At 54.4% G+C, this 17746-nt stretch overlaps 8 protein-coding genes across 8 annotated transcripts; 3 read left to right on the top strand and 5 right to left on the bottom strand.

The window, feature by feature from the left end:
* Positions 1–21: 21 nt before the first annotated feature.
* On the bottom strand, positions 22–1691 carry M406DRAFT_321508 (Aldo/keto reductase). The gene is made up of 3 exons (XM_040919517.1): positions 1582–1691; positions 1101–1435; positions 22–901 (listed from the first exon to the last, which is right to left on the bottom strand). Exons 1-3 carry the CDS (start codon positions 1606–1608, stop codon positions 271–273), a joined length of 993 nt encoding a protein of 330 aa, XP_040778174.1. The 5' UTR covers positions 1609–1691; the 3' UTR covers positions 22–270.
* A 256-nt stretch (positions 1692–1947) lies between these two features.
* Positions 1948–2645, bottom strand: M406DRAFT_321507 (uncharacterized protein). The gene has a single exon (XM_040919516.1). It carries the CDS (start codon positions 2630–2632, stop codon positions 2105–2107), a length of 528 nt encoding a protein of 175 aa, XP_040778173.1. The 5' UTR covers positions 2633–2645; the 3' UTR covers positions 1948–2104.
* A 1708-nt stretch (positions 2646–4353) lies between these two features.
* M406DRAFT_355504 (uncharacterized protein) lies at positions 4354–5029 on the top strand (the record flags this gene model as incomplete). Its single annotated transcript, XM_040923192.1, has 1 exon — positions 4354–5029. A coding segment is annotated over one exon (379 nt), but the record flags the coding sequence as incomplete, so codon positions are not given.
* Positions 5030–6216: 1187 nt separating this feature from the next.
* On the top strand, positions 6217–6856 carry M406DRAFT_69373 (uncharacterized protein; the record flags this gene model as incomplete). The annotated part of the gene is made up of 5 exons (XM_040925258.1): positions 6217–6246; positions 6300–6439; positions 6472–6543; positions 6631–6641; positions 6798–6856. The coding sequence occupies 5 exons, from the start codon at positions 6217–6219 to the stop codon at positions 6854–6856; spliced, it is 312 nt and encodes a 103-aa protein (XP_040778171.1).
* Positions 6857–7525: 669 nt separating this feature from the next.
* M406DRAFT_79659 (uncharacterized protein) lies at positions 7526–10621 on the bottom strand. Its single transcript, XM_040925987.1, has 5 exons — positions 9661–10621; positions 9232–9534; positions 8635–9114; positions 8153–8598; positions 7526–8059 (listed from the first exon to the last, which is right to left on the bottom strand). Exons 1-5 carry the CDS (start codon positions 10330–10332, stop codon positions 7774–7776), a joined length of 2187 nt encoding a protein of 728 aa, XP_040778170.1. The 5' UTR covers positions 10333–10621; the 3' UTR covers positions 7526–7773.
* Positions 10622–11496: 875 nt separating this feature from the next.
* On the top strand, positions 11497–12547 carry M406DRAFT_321504 (uncharacterized protein). The gene is made up of 3 exons (XM_040919515.1): positions 11497–11735; positions 11839–11950; positions 12147–12547. The coding sequence occupies exons 1-3, from the start codon at positions 11609–11611 to the stop codon at positions 12184–12186; spliced, it is 279 nt and encodes a 92-aa protein (XP_040778169.1). The 5' UTR covers positions 11497–11608; the 3' UTR covers positions 12187–12547.
* An 85-nt stretch (positions 12548–12632) lies between these two features.
* M406DRAFT_101915 (uncharacterized protein) lies at positions 12633–14511 on the bottom strand. Its single transcript, XM_040914976.1, has 3 exons — positions 14339–14511; positions 13636–14056; positions 12633–13557 (listed from the first exon to the last, which is right to left on the bottom strand). Exons 1-3 carry the CDS (start codon positions 14402–14404, stop codon positions 12791–12793), a joined length of 1254 nt encoding a protein of 417 aa, XP_040778168.1. The 5' UTR covers positions 14405–14511; the 3' UTR covers positions 12633–12790.
* An 882-nt stretch (positions 14512–15393) lies between these two features.
* M406DRAFT_355499 (uncharacterized protein) lies at positions 15394–17256 on the bottom strand. The gene is made up of 4 exons (XM_040923191.1): positions 16843–17256; positions 16497–16587; positions 15870–16405; positions 15394–15796 (listed from the first exon to the last, which is right to left on the bottom strand). Exons 1-4 carry the CDS (start codon positions 16909–16911, stop codon positions 15680–15682), a joined length of 813 nt encoding a protein of 270 aa, XP_040778167.1. The 5' UTR covers positions 16912–17256; the 3' UTR covers positions 15394–15679.
* Between the last annotated feature and the right edge of the window lie 490 nt (positions 17257–17746).

Below are 17746 nucleotides of genomic sequence, written 5' to 3'. Positions count from 1 at the left end.
GTGATGAAGGGACGTATGTTTGCTTGAACGAAATAGCAATGCTGCAGGACTTTGCTAAAAGGTTACCTCCTTGATCTCATTACTTAACCTACAAACATGTACTGTTTCTTCTACTTCTCTTGATAAGTCTAACGCAAGTGCGAGGATAATGAAGGCGAGTGTTCGACTTTGAGTATCGTCTCTTTCTACAACAAGGTGGTGAAAAGAGAAGATGGAGACGGAGCGCTGGTTTCTGTCTTCGCCCCAGGCCCTTCATATCCATCCTTCCCCTTACTCGTATATCCCCTTCGCCTTTCTATCCTCAGCTTCAGCCTCAGCCTCAGCCTGAGCCTGCGCGTCCAAGGCCCGCTGATAAGCCACCTGCCGAGGAACCAACTCCTTCCCCCCAGGCAAACTGGCCCGCCCCGCCTCCGAGATCTGCCGCACCTCGTCCTCGTCCAGCCTGAAGTCAAACACCCCAAAATACTCGCGCATCCTCTCGACCCGCCTCGAGGTCGTCACCACCACGAGCCCCAGCTCCACACACCACCGCAGACAGACCAGCGCCACCGAGACCCCATGGCGCGCAGCAATTCGCTCCAGCACCGCGTCCAGCGGCCCGCCCGGGTTGGGGTTGCGCGTGAGCGGGTGCAGGGCGCCGTACGCGGCCACGGCGATGCCTCGCTCGCGGGACAGGGCCAGCAGCTCGCGGCCCGGCAGGTACGGGTGCAGCTCGACCTGGTTGATGCTCGGCGGCGTGGTGGTTGTCGGGGCGGCGAGGGTGGTGAGGAGGTGTTCTGGTTGGTAGCCAGACACGCCGATGGAGCGAGCCTTGCCGCTGGCCTTGACGGCTTGGAGGGCGGCCCAGGCGGCGGGGAGGTCGCCGTCTGGACCTCTGAGGAGGGGGGTGTGGATGAGATACCTGTTGATGGAGGAGGAAAGAAAGGATGCGAGGCATCATTGGTTAGTCAGGAGGATATTTGGTGGATGCTTGATACTGGGAGATTCTGATGAGATATATATTTATCCGAGCCAAGTGGAAGGATGAAGAAAAAGGACGGAAAAGGAAAGAAAGAAAAGAAAGAAAAAAGGGTCATTACAAAGGAAACATAGAAACTCACAAGTCCACATAATCCAGCCCCAACTTCCTCAAACTAACATCAATCTTGTCCCCAGCCCGCGCATACTCGGAAGAGATCTTGGTCGTCACAAACAAATCCTCCCGTCTCACCACGCCCTCGGCAATCACCTCGCGGATCGCAGCCCCCAGCTCCGGCTCCGTCTGGTACATCTCGGCGGTGTCGAGATGGCGGTACCCGACGCGAACGGCCGTCTTGATCAGCTCGACAACCTCGCGGTCCACACGCTCGTCGGTGTCGAGACGGGCGGTCTTGGGATCGCGGCCGGAAGACATGAGTTTGGTGCGGAGGAGGGCTGTGCCAGTGCCGAAGGCGAGCTGTGAGTTGGTCGGCTTGGTCAGTCATGCTTGGTTGTTTCCTAGCTGAGTGACGCACTGAGAGTTCAATGGGACTGTCCACATAGAAAGACGAAAAGAAAAAAAGAAGAGGAAAAGGAAGAATGTGTGATCTGGCTCAGCCTTACAAGTGGGATGGAAACCCCATCGTTCATCGTCAAGCTCGTCGTCATGATGGCTGGTCCTTTACTTTGCACGCCTTTTGTTAGTAAATATTTCCCCTCTTGTTTGGAGATCCTACAACGTCTACGAAGCCTCCTCTTGGACCATACATACCGTGGTTTCACGGAGCCCTTCGCTTTATAACCAATACCAGAGCTACTGTGTACCGACGTCGGCACCGCATTGCCGAAAACGGGCCGAAGGAATTAGGACCGAGGCTCGACTGCTTGACACGGAGAGAAGAGCAAAATACAACAACACTGTTGGGTCACACAATGGCCAACGTGATCATTAAAAAAAAAACCCAAAAAAAAAAAACCCACTTAGTAAACGGGAGGCAGCGACCATTGTCTTCATTCAGATCAGTCGAGTATTAAGAGAGAGATAAATATAATATAGGGTGGTGTTCATTACTTCGTCGTTCGTGTGACCTGAGACGAGCGCTCCCTCTTCGCTCTTCGCTCTCCTTTTTTTCTTTCTCTTCTTCTTTCACTTCGCACCCGTCTTCCTCGTCTGCCCAGTTGCCTTGTTCCAGTCCTCCCACTCCTTGCTAATCTCCATCAGCACGGTGCCCATAACCGTGGCGCTGGCCATGAGCCCGTGGCCCTCGCCCTCCAGGACGCGCACCTCGCACCTCCGCATCGTCTTGCCGAGCCACTTGACGTTCTCGACGGGTACCCTGGTGTCCCTGCTGCCGTGGTGGATGACCACCGGCCTCGTAATGTCCACGTACCGGAAGCCGATGGTGTGCCGCCTCTCCAGACACACGAGCAGGTCGACGGCTGGGTTCGCCCCTCGCGTCGCGAGCTCCCAGATCGCCTGTGTCAGCCGCACGTCATATGTCGCCTGCCGCTCCTTCTCGGCCAATGTGGACTGAGCCGCTGCGATGATGGCGTCCTCGTGGCTGGCCGGTCCGCCGTGTGGGCCCATCCCAGAGCCAATCCCGCCAAACCGGTTCTCTCCTGTCGCCGCCGCCGTGGTGGGCGACAGGGAGCCCTGCGGCCGGATCAGGTCCATCTCCTCGGTCGCTATCATGCCCCGTGCCAGTGTCGGCATATCGGCTTGGACCTTGGCGCCGCCGTGCTGGGCCTCTTTGTCCGCCGCGCCGGGGCGGTCGCTGTGGTTGCTGCTGTTGTTGTTGTTGTTGTTGGGCGGGCCCTTGCCGCTTGCCTTGCGCTTCGTGCGCTTCTGCCTGGGCAAACTGCTCGTGATGCTGCTGCTGGTGGCGTTCATGAAGCTCGAGTTGGCGGCCTTGAGGATGGGCGTGGGTAGCGCCCGGAGGATCTTCTGCGACGTGGGGATGGCGTTCGAGGGCGGTAGAGGGGCTTGGGCCGAGGCACCAAAGACAGACATCTGAGACGGCGGAATCCATGGCGCCAGGAGGTGCATTCGGCCGCGTATATGTTGTGGCATGCGCAGCGCTGTTGCGAGCGCGTAGATGGCACCGGCAGAGTGGGCGAGGATGGAGAATTTCGTAATCTTGAGGGCCTGGCAGATTGCGTACACATCATCTAAGAAAAGGGAAATTAGTTAGCATGGATTTTCTCTTTCTTTCTTGGACATTCTTTCTCGATTTGGCGCAGATGAAAAAAATATATATATAAAGGATGCTTACCCGGCCAGCTGAGAGGCGTCGCAGTGCCTTCTGCGTACGCCTCGCTGTCGCCCACGCCTGGACGGTCTGGAGTGATCAGCCGTAGCCTCAGCGTCAGGGCGAGCTCGTCGTAAAAGGCAGTGATGTATCTCGTGAGGCCCATGCCGACGCAGCAGAACACTGCGCTCCCCTCGGGGTCACCAACCTCGCTAAAGCTGATGACTCTCCCTGTCTGGGGGTGCGTGATCCTCTGGCTCAGCCGTGGAGAGCGCATGTACGCCTCGACGGCATCATCTATGCTGTCTGCGGAGGGCGGTCGCTCGTATGCCACGCTGAGCGTGCTGACCTCGTCCCTAGGCTTCTCCTCGCGCGGCGAGAGCGGTCCAGAGAGGCGCTTTAACCTCGAGCTGCTGCGCTTCATCCGCAGCTCAGGGGTGCTACGGCCTGACCGTCTCCGGCTGCTCCGGTCACGACTGAGCTCCCGATCTCGCCTCTTTCCCTGTGAAATATTCGGCGACGGGGCGCCGTCGTCCAGGTCGACCTCGGTGTCGGTCACGTAGTGGTCAATGTAGTGGTTCGCCTTGCTCGTGGTGGCCCAAGATGGGTCGAGCAGCCCGTCCCCGTTCCGCCCATTCCTGCTGTCCCTCTTGTTGGTCCTGGCGGCAGCGCTGCCCTCTCCCTCCCTATAGGAGCTCCGCTTGTTCGACAAAGACAGCCGGCCGTCCTCCGACATGGTGCTACTAACTGTGGTAAAGTAGCTCTCCTCGGGAATGGCCCCGTGTGAACTGTCGCGCTTCGACGTGCGGCTCATCCTGCCAGACGACCGCTTTGCGTTGGAGCCTGTCCTTCGCAGGCTCGAGTCTCGTTGCGGTATTGCTCGTGGTGACATGGGACCGTCTGCGCTCTGGCTGTGGCTATAGCCAGCAGCAGCAAGTACCTCGTCAAAGGACTGTAGCTCCTCAGAGATGGGCGTCTCGCTCAGGGAAAGTTCTGATAGTGGGGACGCGTTCCGAGCCATGGCGCTGGCCGCGAGACCGGCCGAGTTGTTACTGCTGCTGGTGACGGTGCTGTTGTTCCCTTCTTCCACACCCTCACGGATCCCACGCTTCCGGTCGTCGCTGTCTCTCAGTTTCTCCTTGGAGGTCATGTACAGCAACCGTGTGTGGTCTCGGCCTGCCTTCCTGCCCCAGCTGTCGCCCGAGTGCTGCCTCCTCACCTCTCCTGGCGACGCGACGGGAGATAGGCCGCGCTCGACGGAGATGTTGCCCACGCTGACTATGTCGGCATCCTTGGACGCCACTGAGCCCCGTGAAGACGGTCGTGATGTGGTCCTACTGCTGAGGAAGCTGCGGAGGCCACCGCCTTCTCGGACAGAAGGAGACTTCGGGGCTGTGAGAGAGGAGAAGCCGCTTGGGGGTTTGGCGGTCTTGATGACGGGGGGCGCGGCGGCCAGCTCGTCGAGGTCGGCACCTGCGTCGTTGTCGCGCAGGTCGGTCGAAGAAAGCTTTGAGAAGGCGCCGTAATCGACGCCGAAGGAGCCGTTGCGCCTTGGGACGTTGGGAGACGCAGCGGCGGCAGGGGAATCGGGCGAGGTGTGGATGGCGTCGATGGGGACGTCGAAGTGGTCTGCTGCGGGGCGCGAGATGACAGAAAGGCTCGTGATCAGGGAGGAGATGACCTCGGGAGAGGCATGTGCGACAGACTCGTTTCTGGCGTGTGGCCGACTTGGTTGATTGTAGTTGCCGGATACTGTGTCTGCTTAGGAAGAGAGGGGAGAAAATATTAAGATTTGTTCGTGTCTAGCGGGGAAAAGAACAGGGAAGGGCCAGAGGAAAGGGGAAGGTCAATGTCGAGGAGGAGGAGGGAAGAAAAGAAAAAGAAAAAAAGACCCGAAAGAAAAAAGACCCCAATAAAAAAAAGAGAGACGAAGGGCAAACAAAGGGTCTCCCGATTTGGTGGTGGCATCCATACCGATTGTGGACGGGCTATCCCACTGTCCGTATCGAGCATGTCGACTATGTCTGGGAATTGATGGTGGCACGGCATCCATCGCGCCTGGAGGAGGAGGAGCAGGAGCAAGAGCAGCCTGCACGAGGCGGCGACGGGAGACGGGGCGAAATTGAGGCCAGCCAAGATGGGATGGAGGATGTAATGTGCTGCTGCAGTTGCGGTTGCAGTGAGGCACCGGCGTGTGGGCGGGCGCGCGGGTTGCGACAATGTTACTGTTTCCAATGGTCGCACCAATATGCAGCTTTTGGTGTCCTGTGGATGTTCAGGGGCACATGCAGGTGCAGTGGTGGTACAGCGCTGACGGGTTAGGCTCGAGGAGGTGTACTCGGTATCTTGTTGCGTGCGTCCTGGGCGTGTGTGTGTGTGTGTGTATGTGTAATTTGCACCTGCAGCTTCGAGGAGATCCTGCAGGTGTGGTGGGCAGTCGGAAAGCAAAGAAAAAATGAGAGATGATGGATGGGGTTCAATTATGAGGGAAAAGGGTTTAGCCCACGATGCAATGGCCAGCCGAAAGTCTCAGGGGAGGATGGATTAATTGCAGGGTAATTAAGTATACTATATAACTTGTAGCGTGTGTGTGTGTGTGTGTGTGTGTGTGTGCGCGTGTGTGGGTGTGTGGACCACCAGAAAAGAAAACTGAAAGAAATGACAGAGTCCCTTTCAATTGTCAGGGGGGAGGGAGGGTTAAATGTGATGGGATGTGATCAAGGTTGGGCTGTGGTGCATTTTGAGGTTTGTTTATGTTGTACACTCACCAAAACATCAGTGAGCCCCTAAGGATTGCCAGTTTCAGAAGGGCCGTGGTGGGGGTGGATGGTTGGCTAGGCTCAATGAGGGAGGACCCCAGTAGCCTAGGACCTCTACTAAGACCCTAAAGAGAACGGGATTCAAACCCGGCCCAGAAAACACAACAACGAAATGCACCTCAAGGTTGTGGAAATTGGACTCGGGCGATCCTGGCATTGAAACGATCTTCTTTGCTTGTATGATACTCGTCATGTCTCGAACACCAATTTCAGACTATGGGGTAAAGGAACTGTTTAGTTTTTGTTTTGTTTATATTTGCTGCTATACCGACAGTTAACTGCAAGGGGTCGTCTTGTTTCGGCGAGGACAACAGCTGGTCTTAGTCTCAACAACCTGGGTGTCTTAGCCAAAACACTGTACGAAGGTAGTCCTGCCACGGCCCGTGGAACACCACACACACACGCAGGTTGTATGTATGTACAAAACATGAGACATGGTGAGACAGCGTAAACGAGGACGAAGAAGATGATGTTGATCACCAAACTAGTGTCTGGCCACGAACTGGTCGAATGTCTGCGTAAGTGTGTTCAACAGGTACGTGCTGTTTTGAGACTCAAAAAGTCATATTGTAGTACTGAAAGTAAATGAGTGGTATAACCGATAGGGGGAAATCAGGTATGCATAGTCTAGAGGAAGAAAAAAGAATGGAGCGCGGCAGTCACAATACGTTCACTGCCGAGACCATCCAACATCTAGACAGCAAAACTTGGCATAGAGTTTGAAGCTCTATGTTCTATCTTATGATATATAATATACTATTATATCTAATAGTAGTACAGTCCGATATACTCTATGGTCAGTGTCTCAGTGCTAAGCCCAGGATGCGTTGAGCTTAATAATGATGAAAGGAACGCACGCGCTACGTACTAGGTGATAATACGACCAAATAAAGATGTACCGTATATACTATACGAAACCCTGACCATGCAGCTCATTATACGATAGTTTTTTATGCCTTCATCAGCCTATTATCTATCAGAAAGGTACTCAGTAGGCTTGCTACCTCTCCTTCCCAATCGTGGTAGATATGTTGGATAATATATGCACAATAGCCAAGTTTAAGCGTGGAGTCGACACCTTACAGTAGTGACGACGCCCGGAAATTACAAAAAGTCTGTTCCCGTTTTCTCCCCCCCTTAGAAACAGTTCGTTTCCACACGTGTTTGTCCTCTTCTCATCGAAATGCTCTCGCTATTCCCGTACCTTACCTTTGGACCCTGTAATTGCTCCTGAGTGTTCCCGCCTTACTGTGGAATACCATCGCATTATTATTCTCCGATTGGCTTCGACAACGAGGTGGGTGCGCAGCCCACCACAACTTCATTTCCTTCCGAGGCCATCTCGCGACGTCATCGCTCAGCGCTTCGGCTTCAAAATATGTTTGGCTGGCTTGTTTTTTTCTCCTTTTTTTCTTTCTTTTTTTTCTCCTTGAGCCTCATGACAATTGATTTACTATAATCTGAGACACCACCAGGAAAAGAAGAGCAAACAGCGCATATGCAAATACCAAACCATACTATTCTATCCATACAGCCTCTTTCAACGCCTGGCATAGTCTTTCTACGATGTACTCCGGAAATCCCAGCGGACCTTCACAACCTTCCGTATATATAAATAGATAACAGGCCCATGAGCAATCTGCGCAAAAACCTGATGTGCACAGCGCTGGCTCGACATATGTGCTTTATGCCAAGGAGATCAAGACACATGATCACGCCATAGCTATGAGGCTCGCCCGGGCCTTCCGTTAAGCCCACCCCTTCTTACCCTTCAACCAGGCGATCGTGTCAATACCCGACTGCACCTTCATGCCCACGCGTGCGTCGAGTACGAATGCCTCCCATGTCTTGACGTGTTCCAGATATTCCTCACATTCCTTGATTCTATCACGCCTGAATGTCTCGATCTGCTGCTCGTCTGCCTCCTGCGGCCAGCACTTGCTGTCGCAGCCCTCTTTCCAGGCCAGGACGCCAAGCTCGTAGTGCGCGCAGGGTGCTGGCCAGTCGTCTCGAAACTCTCCCCTGAATAGTGCTCTTTATGAAAGAAATGGCCGTTAGTCTAGACGATTTGGAAGCGGAAGCTTGGGGGGGGGGGGGGGGGGAAGGGAGTTGGCTTTTCCCTCGTACCGATCTTGCTTAGAAACAGGCTCTACTTTCTCTCTGGCTTCCGCATACCGACCGAGATTACTCAACAGGGCCGCCTCCGCAACGGCTTTGATGGCTGCCTCGTCCGGAATGGCCTTCAGCTTCTCGATATTCTCTTTACCCGCTGTACACCTCTCCCAGGCCAGGCACCCGAGAGCGTTTTCGAGAGCATCATCTGTCATTCTTTTCGACCCTGTCCACAGGTACGTCATTTCCTGGCCAGGACTTACTCCCGCCGCATCGGCAAGGTCGAGACCCCATTCCTTGGCTCTCGACTCCCATTTCGCGACTTTTCTTTGAGCAAACATCTCGAGGGGCATCTGCCTCGCCAGGAACTTCTTCCGTCCGGCCGCCGCAGGGCTCTTGCGGAAGTATTCCTCCGCAGTTTTCTTGTGCCTCTTCGCTTCCGTTTCGAGGGTCGACTTCTCCTGCTCGCTGATGCCCTCCTTCTTCAAAGCCTGCACTGCATCCCGGTACATTTCTAGCTCCGCACACCCGACAAAGTAGTAATACAGGCTGTGGCTCCAGTCATTCAGCTCGATACACCTCAGAAAGCCCTCTTTCATCGTCTGCCAGTCCATCATGAACAGAGCATTGACGGACAGCTCGAATTCGTTAAGCGCCGTCACCTGCCGCATCTTGCTGTCGCCGTTGGCCTTGAGCACCTCGATCGCTTCGGGCAGCTTTCGTGCATTGGCGAGGACACGCGCCTCCTCAACCTTCCATATGCGGCTATCGGGGTACTGCGCACACATGCGCTCGAGCAAGGCGGTGCATTGCTCCTTAGGATACCCCACAATCTCGTCCTCCTCAGCGAGCTCAGCCGTGTCAGCCTCCGAAGGCAAGATGTCTGTGAAGGCAAGCAGGCCATTGTAATATGAGAGAAGCATAAGGCCCGCGACACCAGCGTTGACATTTGAGAACTTGGTCGACTGCCAGAGCATCTGAGCAATAACAGTCGTCAGTTATTTGTATTCTTATTCGAAAGGTTCTCAAGAATGGCGTGAGGTAAACTAGCCATGATTTGCTAGAACACCAGCCACATTGATGGGTTGACTTACCTGTACGCCACGATTGCGATCACCTTTGAACCCAATGATGTACAGCAGGCGGGAGAACGCAGGCGGGACCATGGAGATGATGAGCAAGAGTGTGCCGAAGCACATGTTAGCCCCAGAGTGTACGAAGATATCGACGGGGTTCGTGAAGAGTGAAGAGTCTGGACCGGCGTTGGCACGGAGTGTCGTCCTAGGTGGGCTCGGTAAGGGAGACCCGGACTGCTCTTGGGCGGCGGGTGTGTCTGGTCTTGTTGACGGTACGGAAGACGCTACTGGCGTGTCGAGAGTGAGTCCGTTTAAGTCCTTCTCGAGGATCGAGCCGTTGATTCCCTCGAGGTGGCCCCCGTAGGTGGCTGATGTTCGCGGTTCTTCCTCTGCAGCATCCACAAACTCAAGATCGCTGTCAGAGTCGGTGTTCTTCTGAGAGCCAACAGCTCCTTGATCCAGAGTCGGCGGCGCATTCGGTCCTTTCGCGGCGCCATTGCCCTGTTGTGCCGCCAATATCTTGGCCTCTGTTTCCATAATGGCGTCGAGCGCGATGAAAGCCTTCCGCAGCTTATAGAATCCCTTGATGCCCTCAGTCAGGCTTTCGTGCATGACAGAGACGATAGCCCCCATGATCTGTGCCTCGGCATTCACCAGCTGGTACTCGGTGCCAGGCGGATACATCTCGCAGCCCTTTGCAGAGACAGACGTTCCGCCGCCGCTGGCCCCACCTCTGAACCAGCCGCCGCCGCCACCGCCGTCAGCCTGCTTCTGGGCCTTCTTCATTTCACTCCAGGCACGGCTCTCACACTCAGCCAGCCGGGCCGAAGCCTCGGTCATGATGTCCTTCTCAAAGCCGAGGATGGACCGCATGAACACGGCTATGCCGAGGCCGAGCTGGTGAAACGCGGACGAGTCCTGTCGAGCCCGTAGCTGCGCCTCCGCACCCTGGATATCATCGTTGAGAATCCGGCTCGTGGCTTCCATCGCATCGTGCAGATCGGAGATCTCCACATCACGCGCGTCAGCGACTTGGTTGGTACTGGTGTTGCGGCTGGAGGAGAGGATGCTGCCGGGCTTCGAAGACCCGGAGCCGCTGGATTTGAACCAGGAGCGCATGGTGATTGATGACTTCTACGCCTGATGAGTCCACGTCTTTTTCTTTCTTGTGAGACTCGACGAGAACTGTGAGACACTCTAAGCGGGTTGGGTGTGTATCCGGCGTTCGGGATGATGACGATGATCTTTTGCTGCAGGACAAGCTGAGTACTCGACCATTACAAACCAGCCATGTCCCTCAGGAATGCAAAGCTCAAAAGATACAGGATGCAATGGCAACAATCGAAAAAAACAGAAGCGGTTGTATGTATGCTGTCGCTGCTCGATCACAGACAGTTGTTGAACGAACTGTGGGCTTGTTCGTATTCGTGTTCTTGGCTGGCAGTGACTTGTAGGAAAGACCTCGCTCTCTCTTTTTCTATACGGAGCAAGTCTTCGTTCTAGCCTCGTCTAGAGAAACAGAATTGAAAAGATGACGTACGCGACGGGCTAGTTAGTATATATATGCCGCAGAGAAAAAAAGGCTGCGACGTCTCGAAAGAAAAGAAAGGAAAAACGCTTGCAGTTCCCAAGGTCCGTCACCGAAGACCAGGCACGTCAGCACTGCCTCGAGGGGGTGAGGGCGAGGGCTGGAGATAGAAGACGAGGCAGAGAGTAGAAGGAGAAAGGCTGACTTGGGGGTGACATCCACAAGTAGGCTGAAGGGAACCCATCTGCCTTGCCGTGCAATCCAATCGTAGTACTACCAACCAAGATCCAGCCCTACCATAAATGATACAAAAATCCTACTCCGCAGCATATTCCCTTCCATACTGCATTGATGCTGTGAGACGCCGGTATCTCCGGCACTATGCTGAGTTATTCATCTAGTCGGCAGGGTCAGCCGTAAGTTAGTGGAGCTGGATTAGCGAGGTACCCGTCATCAGCGAGATGACAGAAAGGCCTGGATGAAAGGCCAGAGGGTGGGATTCAAGGTAGGGGGGGGGCGGGCTGGGCTTGAGCCTGGAATTGGGGCGTTGAGCACTAGCCACGGCGAAAGGAACAAGCCACAAGGAGGGGCGCAAATACCAATTTTGGGGAGAGGGGGGGGGGGGGGTTGCTCCCAGGCCCCAAAGTATCCGTCAGCAGCTTGGTGCCTGCCGCTGGAGCTCGAAGACCTCCTACTACTACCACTCATAGCTTGCCCACGCTCGATTGCTTCACAGGCTCAACTTCAAGCAACAAGAGTCTTAACAACCAACCATACAAAAAGACACCTTCATACTACTACTCCATACAACGAATACTCAAAACTTGTTTTCCACCCAGTCCTAACCACCCAGCGTATCTCAACAATATGGCCTCTGCCGCCCCCCAAAAAGAGAATCAACCCGCCGCTTCTAACGAAGCAGGCAAGCCCGATGACGCCACCAAGAACATCGCGCTGGAGGAAGACGACGAGTTCGAGGATTTCCCCGTCGAGGGTACGTACGCTCTCTGATAAAGAAGACTTTTGGCGACCGACCGCTTCTCTCCTAGGACAGAGACATGGGACTTCCTGGCTGACGCCGTGCTCAAACATCATAGATTGGCCAGCAGAGGAGACAGAGGCTGCTAACAGCGGCGAGACGACGAAGCACCTGTGGGAGGAGTCTTGGGATGACGACGACACGAGCGATGATTTCTCGAAGCAGCTCCAGTATGTACACACCACACCATAGCCCACGCAGGCCCCCTCGTCGGCTGGGTGCACGATAGCCAAGCTCGGGCAACATCCTCCACTCCCCGCCCCCCCCCCCCCTCCTTGGTGGGCAGGGGGGACAACAACATTCACTTTCACCCTATAACTACCTAAGAGGTATATGCGGTTGGCTGACCCTCTTTTGAACGCATAGGGAGGAGCACAAGAAAGTCGAGTCCTCAAAGCGCCGGTAGGATGGCCACGGTCACGGCCACGACACCGACGGGTCTGTGTCCGTACATACTACGGAATATAGCTCCAGCATGGGCTCCATAGCGCCTGGATCTAGCGATATCGAGCCCCAGTGTAACGGGTCTTGAGGAGGCTTCGTAAGGGCTGGATATGCAGGAACACCTCACGAGGGCAGATGGATATTGATACCACGCTACATCCTATCGACAAAACTTCCATGAGGATGAGCCATGCGTTTCTAAATGTCAGCCTCGTGTACAACATGCATCCGAGACCAAAACAGGCAGATGCTCTAGGGAGGATGCTAGAGCGAGACGGGCCGGTTGACTACGGCATAGACTACATTAATGAGAAATGAATCTGAAATATCCCACAGATGACTTATCGCGGTCGTTTCTCGTAGTGCTTTCTCAACAAAAAGGGGGGGAGGACATGCAATAGTTCTTTTGAAGTATCTTTTTTTTATTTTGCATTCTCGTACTTTCTCTATGACGTGCAAGCTAAAGACTAGCAATGGCTTTTCCCAACCTTTCCACTCGAACGAGTATCATCAGCAATCCCATCCCGCAGGACTTCCCTAGCCGCTCGTCTTGAAAATACCCAGACTTACTTGCTCGACAGCGCCGTCACGCCAGGGAGCTCCTTACCCTCGAGAAGCTCCAGGCTGGCACCACCACCAGTGGAGACGTGAGACAGCTTGTCCTCAACACCATACTTGGCAGCAACGGTGGCGGTATCACCACCGCCGATAATGACAATCTTGCCGCTCTGCGCCGCAGCCACAGCGGCATCGAGAGTAGCCTTGGTGCCGTTGGCAAACTTTTCGAACTCGAACACGCCCGCCGGGCCGTTCCACAGAATGGTCTTGGCCTCATCGATGGCCTCCTTGTACAGCTTGATGGACTCCTCGCCGCAGTCCAGACCCATCCAGCCGTCGGGGATACCGTCGGCATCCGTGGCCTTGCCGGTGGCGGCGTTGGCGTCGAACTTGTCGGCGGTGATGTAGTCGACGGGCAGAACGACCTTGACGCCGTTCTTCTTGGCCTTCTCGATCAGCTGGGGCACCGTCTTGGCGCCGGCCTCGTCGAAGAGAGAGGTGCCGATGGGGACGTTGTACAGGGTCTTCTTGAAAGTGAAGGCCATACCGCCGCACACCACCAGCGTGTTCACCTTGTCCAGCAGGTTGTCGATCAGCTGGATCTTGTCCGAAACCTTGGCGCCGCCGAGGATGGCGAGGAAGGGCCGCTGGGGCGACTCCAGGGCCTTTGCGAAGTAGTCGAGCTCCTTCTTCATGAGGAAACCGGCTGCCTTTTGTGGGAGATCCACACCAACCATGGAGGAGTGAGCACGGTGGGCGGTGCCGAAGGCGTCGTCTGCACAGGGATTTATCATTAGCACATTGATCAGAGATCCCAAGGGAAGTGGTCTGGAGCCCAGAGTCTTCTACTTACTGATGTAGACATCACCCAGAGCAGTCAGGCCCTTCCTGAACTCTGCGACCTTCTCCTTGTCCGCCTTGGTCTTGTTGCCCTCCTTGTCCTTGGCAGAGCCCTCCTCCTCGATGTGGAAGCGTAGGTTCTCCAGCAGGACCACGCCGCCGCCCTGTGTCTTGTTGACAATCTCCTCGACCTCCGAGCCGACGCAGTCGGGGGCGAAGGTGACAGACTTGCCCAGCAGCTTCTCCAGCTCGGGCACGACGGGCTTCAGGCTGTACTTGGCGTTCACGCTGCCATTGGGCCGGCCGAGATGGGACATGAGGATCACGGCCTTGGCGCCGTTGTCGACTGCATACTTGATGGTCGGGATAGCACCCGCGATACGCTGGTTGTTGGTCACCTTCTTGTCCGCATCGAGGGGCACATTGAAGTCGACCTATTCAGAGATTATTGTTAGCGACCTTAATCTGTAGGGAATCTTTGGATGTCTAGATAGCTCTCGACACAAGCAATCCATCTTCTTAACTCACGAGCCCTCCATCCTTTCAACATCCATAAGCACAGCTGCACGATGTGTCAAGAAAGCTCAAGGAGGGCTGTAGAGAGCGAAAATCTCGACACTCGTATCTCTGGGAAGGAGGACCGGGCAGGTGCAACGCATAGAGGGTAGAAGTCTCTCGGCCAAATGGGACAGCTGGAATCAGCCGATGCAACTCACCCGGATAAGGACTCGCTTGCCCTTGAGGTCAACATCAGTGATGGAAAGCTTGCTGGCCAGAGACATCTTGGCGAGGTTCGCAAGGGTATCAATTGAGAAAAAGGGAGAACTTGTGGTATTGGAAATGTAGGCGAGTTTGACTTGTACGTATGTCTCTAGGAGGAGAGAATCAGTGACGGGAGGTGTTTAGATAGCTGCAGCACTGGGGCAGAAAAAGCGCAGGAGAGAGGTTTATTAGTATGTATAGTGGGGGCGGGGTCGATGCCCAGTGGAGTCTCTCCCCTAGTGACGTCGGGTTCGGAGCGCGCCAGAAGTGAGTGGGTGGTGGGCTGCAGTCCTCAGCTGATTCTCTCGCCGCGGTATTTCTCGGCGTTGATAGTTCAGAATCAGGAGGTTTTGGTACAGAGGTTTCGAGACTTGGCCCTCTCCGATCTCGTGTTCAGCCGAGTGAACCGTTTCATAAAATTTTTGGAAAAGAATGGGCTATCGATCGATCCTTGACTCTCGCTCTCGAAGGGGCCGGAAAGATGCCGATGTCAGAATCACCTGTCAACAAGCCTGTCGGCATTTTTCTTTCTCCCCTTTCCCCTTTCCATCATCATCGATAGCATTGATATTATTATCCTATCCTTCCGGTGAGCGACTCATTGCATGCTTTGGCTCCATTCAACTCTCGAATGCCTATGCTCAGAAGCCTGGCTTATTGAATACCAGAGACTTACCATAGTGGTAGGAGGGAGAATGAAGTGGTTTAGGTTGCTTGGAGAACTCAAATTGAGTACCCTGTTCGACATGTTCACTGGCCATTGACTTAAGTACTGAGAGCATGAACCCTTTTGTTGGACTCTCGCCAAAATGTCGAACTATGCATCATCGTCATTCCTACAGACGCCAAAATGCATATGCAAACTTCGACAATGTGGAACAAGGCCGCGGCGGACACGTCTGATAAGAGGGATTATACGGCCGTACTTAGTATACTGGTCGAATAGTCATTGCAGCCTGCCGAGGCAGTCAATACTGTAGTTCTCTTGCATTTGAGAGAGATTCGAAGTTTCTGACGGGTCAGTACCATCATTGATCCATTGAAAACCAAGTAGAATGTACCATATGAAATTGAGACCGTCCAACCCAGTCAGACCCAAGAAGGACAGTGTACCAACGCCGTGTGACCCAAGCAGACTCTGCGTATATACAAGACCATTTACAGGAACCAGAGGTTCATACCAGCGCCTTGATGATGCCCGAGAGACAAGAGGAAGTCTAGGTTCATTGCCGATCGTAGCCAGTAACAGTGACACAAGAATATGTACCAGTGTCCATGCGCTTACAACAACACATCTACTCCAGGCGGATGTTGGGGTTGTTCGAAGCAGCAATAGGCTGGGCCACGTCCTCAGCAGCATTGGTGAGGGAGAGGTAGGCAGTCCATGCAATACCGACGGTGGAAACGAAGGGCTGCACAAAAATTTGAAAGGTCAGTAGAGCGAATTCCTGCGACGTCGACCACCGTTTCAAGGTGTGAACTCACAAGCTGGAACTGGACGGGCATCAAACGGAAGTTGATGACCTGCACCGCAGGCCACACAGCGTAGTTGGCCTTGAGCGTCGGGACGTACATGTCCCGGAGCTTCGTATAGACAGCCCGTCGACCACCGCCCTCGGCAACAGTCATGGCGGTATAGAACCAGACCAGGCCCAGAGGAGCAAAGATGAGCTGGTCAAAGGCAACCCTCTTCATGGCCTGGGCGAAAGCGGCAGATTTTGTGATGGGGAATGTTTTCTCCAGAAATTTGAACCACTTGAACTGTATGGGCGCCATGCCGAAACCATAGGCCATGAACCTTGTCAGCCGCTCGAAATCGAAGGGCGGAGGCAGCTGCTTGGACTCGGGAATGAGCTCGCGCTCAGTGAAGGGATCCTTGGCGTCCAGCTCGAAGGCCATGTTGTCGTCGCGGGCGCTGGGGGATCGCTTTCTGAGGGAGCGCTCGCGGATGGCAGTGATGGACTGGGCGACGGTGTCAGCTATGCCACCCAGGACGGCGTTGGTCACCATCATGGTGAGGACTGTGTATTGCGAGCATCAGTATTGCACTGCGAACCATGAATAACGCATCGATTCGACGCCATCGTCATCTGGGCTCCCAATATAGCATACCTGGACGTTCGCTGTAGTAGGCATTGTACCTAGACACGAGCCGTGCGACGATAGTCATTTCAATTAGGAAAATGATGGCGTGCAGAAGTGGCTAAAAGAGGTAGCAATAGAAGAATTAGCAAATGTGCTTCAGATTAGGGTTGTGAGCGGGTGAGTAAAAGATGGTTGGATGTGTGTTTGTGGTTGATCGTCGTCGAGGTAAAGAGTTGGAAGAGGACATGACGACACCAAGACAAGGAATGTGGTCGGTGGGAGCTCGTGGTGGTCCACACAGGAGGCGTTAGGGACACTCGGACTGCAATTGCCAGGCGAGTCAGACTGAGGCTGGAGGACACAGTAGACTTACGATGCGATCATAGATGTATTTGCTGTTGATCGCTCGAGTAAAGCGACGGCGTGTAAGTTCCCAGGTCATGATTGCGACAAGGAGAAAGAAGAGGAAAAGAAGGAAAAAAGTTTATAGATGATGATGATGCTTTAGGCTGGATGGGTTGTCTCGGTGATGATTCTGTTCTCGTCCCTTATCGACCCTCTGTCCAGGCTGCACAGCAGTGAGATATGACGTCCGGGCCAGTGCTATTCCGGGGGCTTTGGTTGTGCTTATTGCCGCTAAACAGGATACGGTCCACCCGACGGCGGATCCCTCAGATGTCAATCTGCTTGGAGATTAGAGACCAGTTCGACTGAACGGGGGTGTCGACAGCATGAGCAACAACGGAGTTCTACCTCGTGTTTCCCGAAACTGGAGGTCTAACGGCGATTATGTGATGGTGGTGGTGGATGGAGGAGAAGGAGGAGCAAGAGAGAAGGAAGATGTTCTGCCTGAAAGGAAGTGTGAGGAGGTGGAGGGGGGTTACGTTGGTGTGAGATGTGTCGCATTACGCGGGCGGCTTATGCGACCGCCTGTCGCTGAATAAGAAGAGGCTGTGCCACGCAACCTGAGGGTCCAGTGGGTAAAAAGGCCGCCAGTATTGACTGTGGCGAGAGAAAGAGTATGGGAAAGGAGCCACCTAACTGAGCCTCTGCGCTGGCACCCCCTGACGTGTTAAGGAGGATGGTCCAGGTTACCCCAGCTCAGGGCAGCCAGGCCCTGGACAGCCTCCCTCAACCTCATCGGAGAGATTGAAGGTGCGGATAGCTTCGTCGCAAAAGCTTCCACCTTGCTCTGATTCCGTTGTTGGTCATTGTTATCTTCATATTTCTTTTTTTCTTTCTCTCAAACTTTCTGGAAAAATGACAATCACCATGTC

This window comes from Cryphonectria parasitica, assembly GCF_011745365.1.
Source record: "Cryphonectria parasitica EP155 unplaced genomic scaffold M406scaffold_3, whole genome shotgun sequence".
Lineage (NCBI taxonomy): Eukaryota > Fungi > Ascomycota > Sordariomycetes > Diaporthales > Cryphonectriaceae > Cryphonectria > Cryphonectria parasitica.
This window is presented reverse-complemented; position numbering and strand designations above follow the sequence as displayed.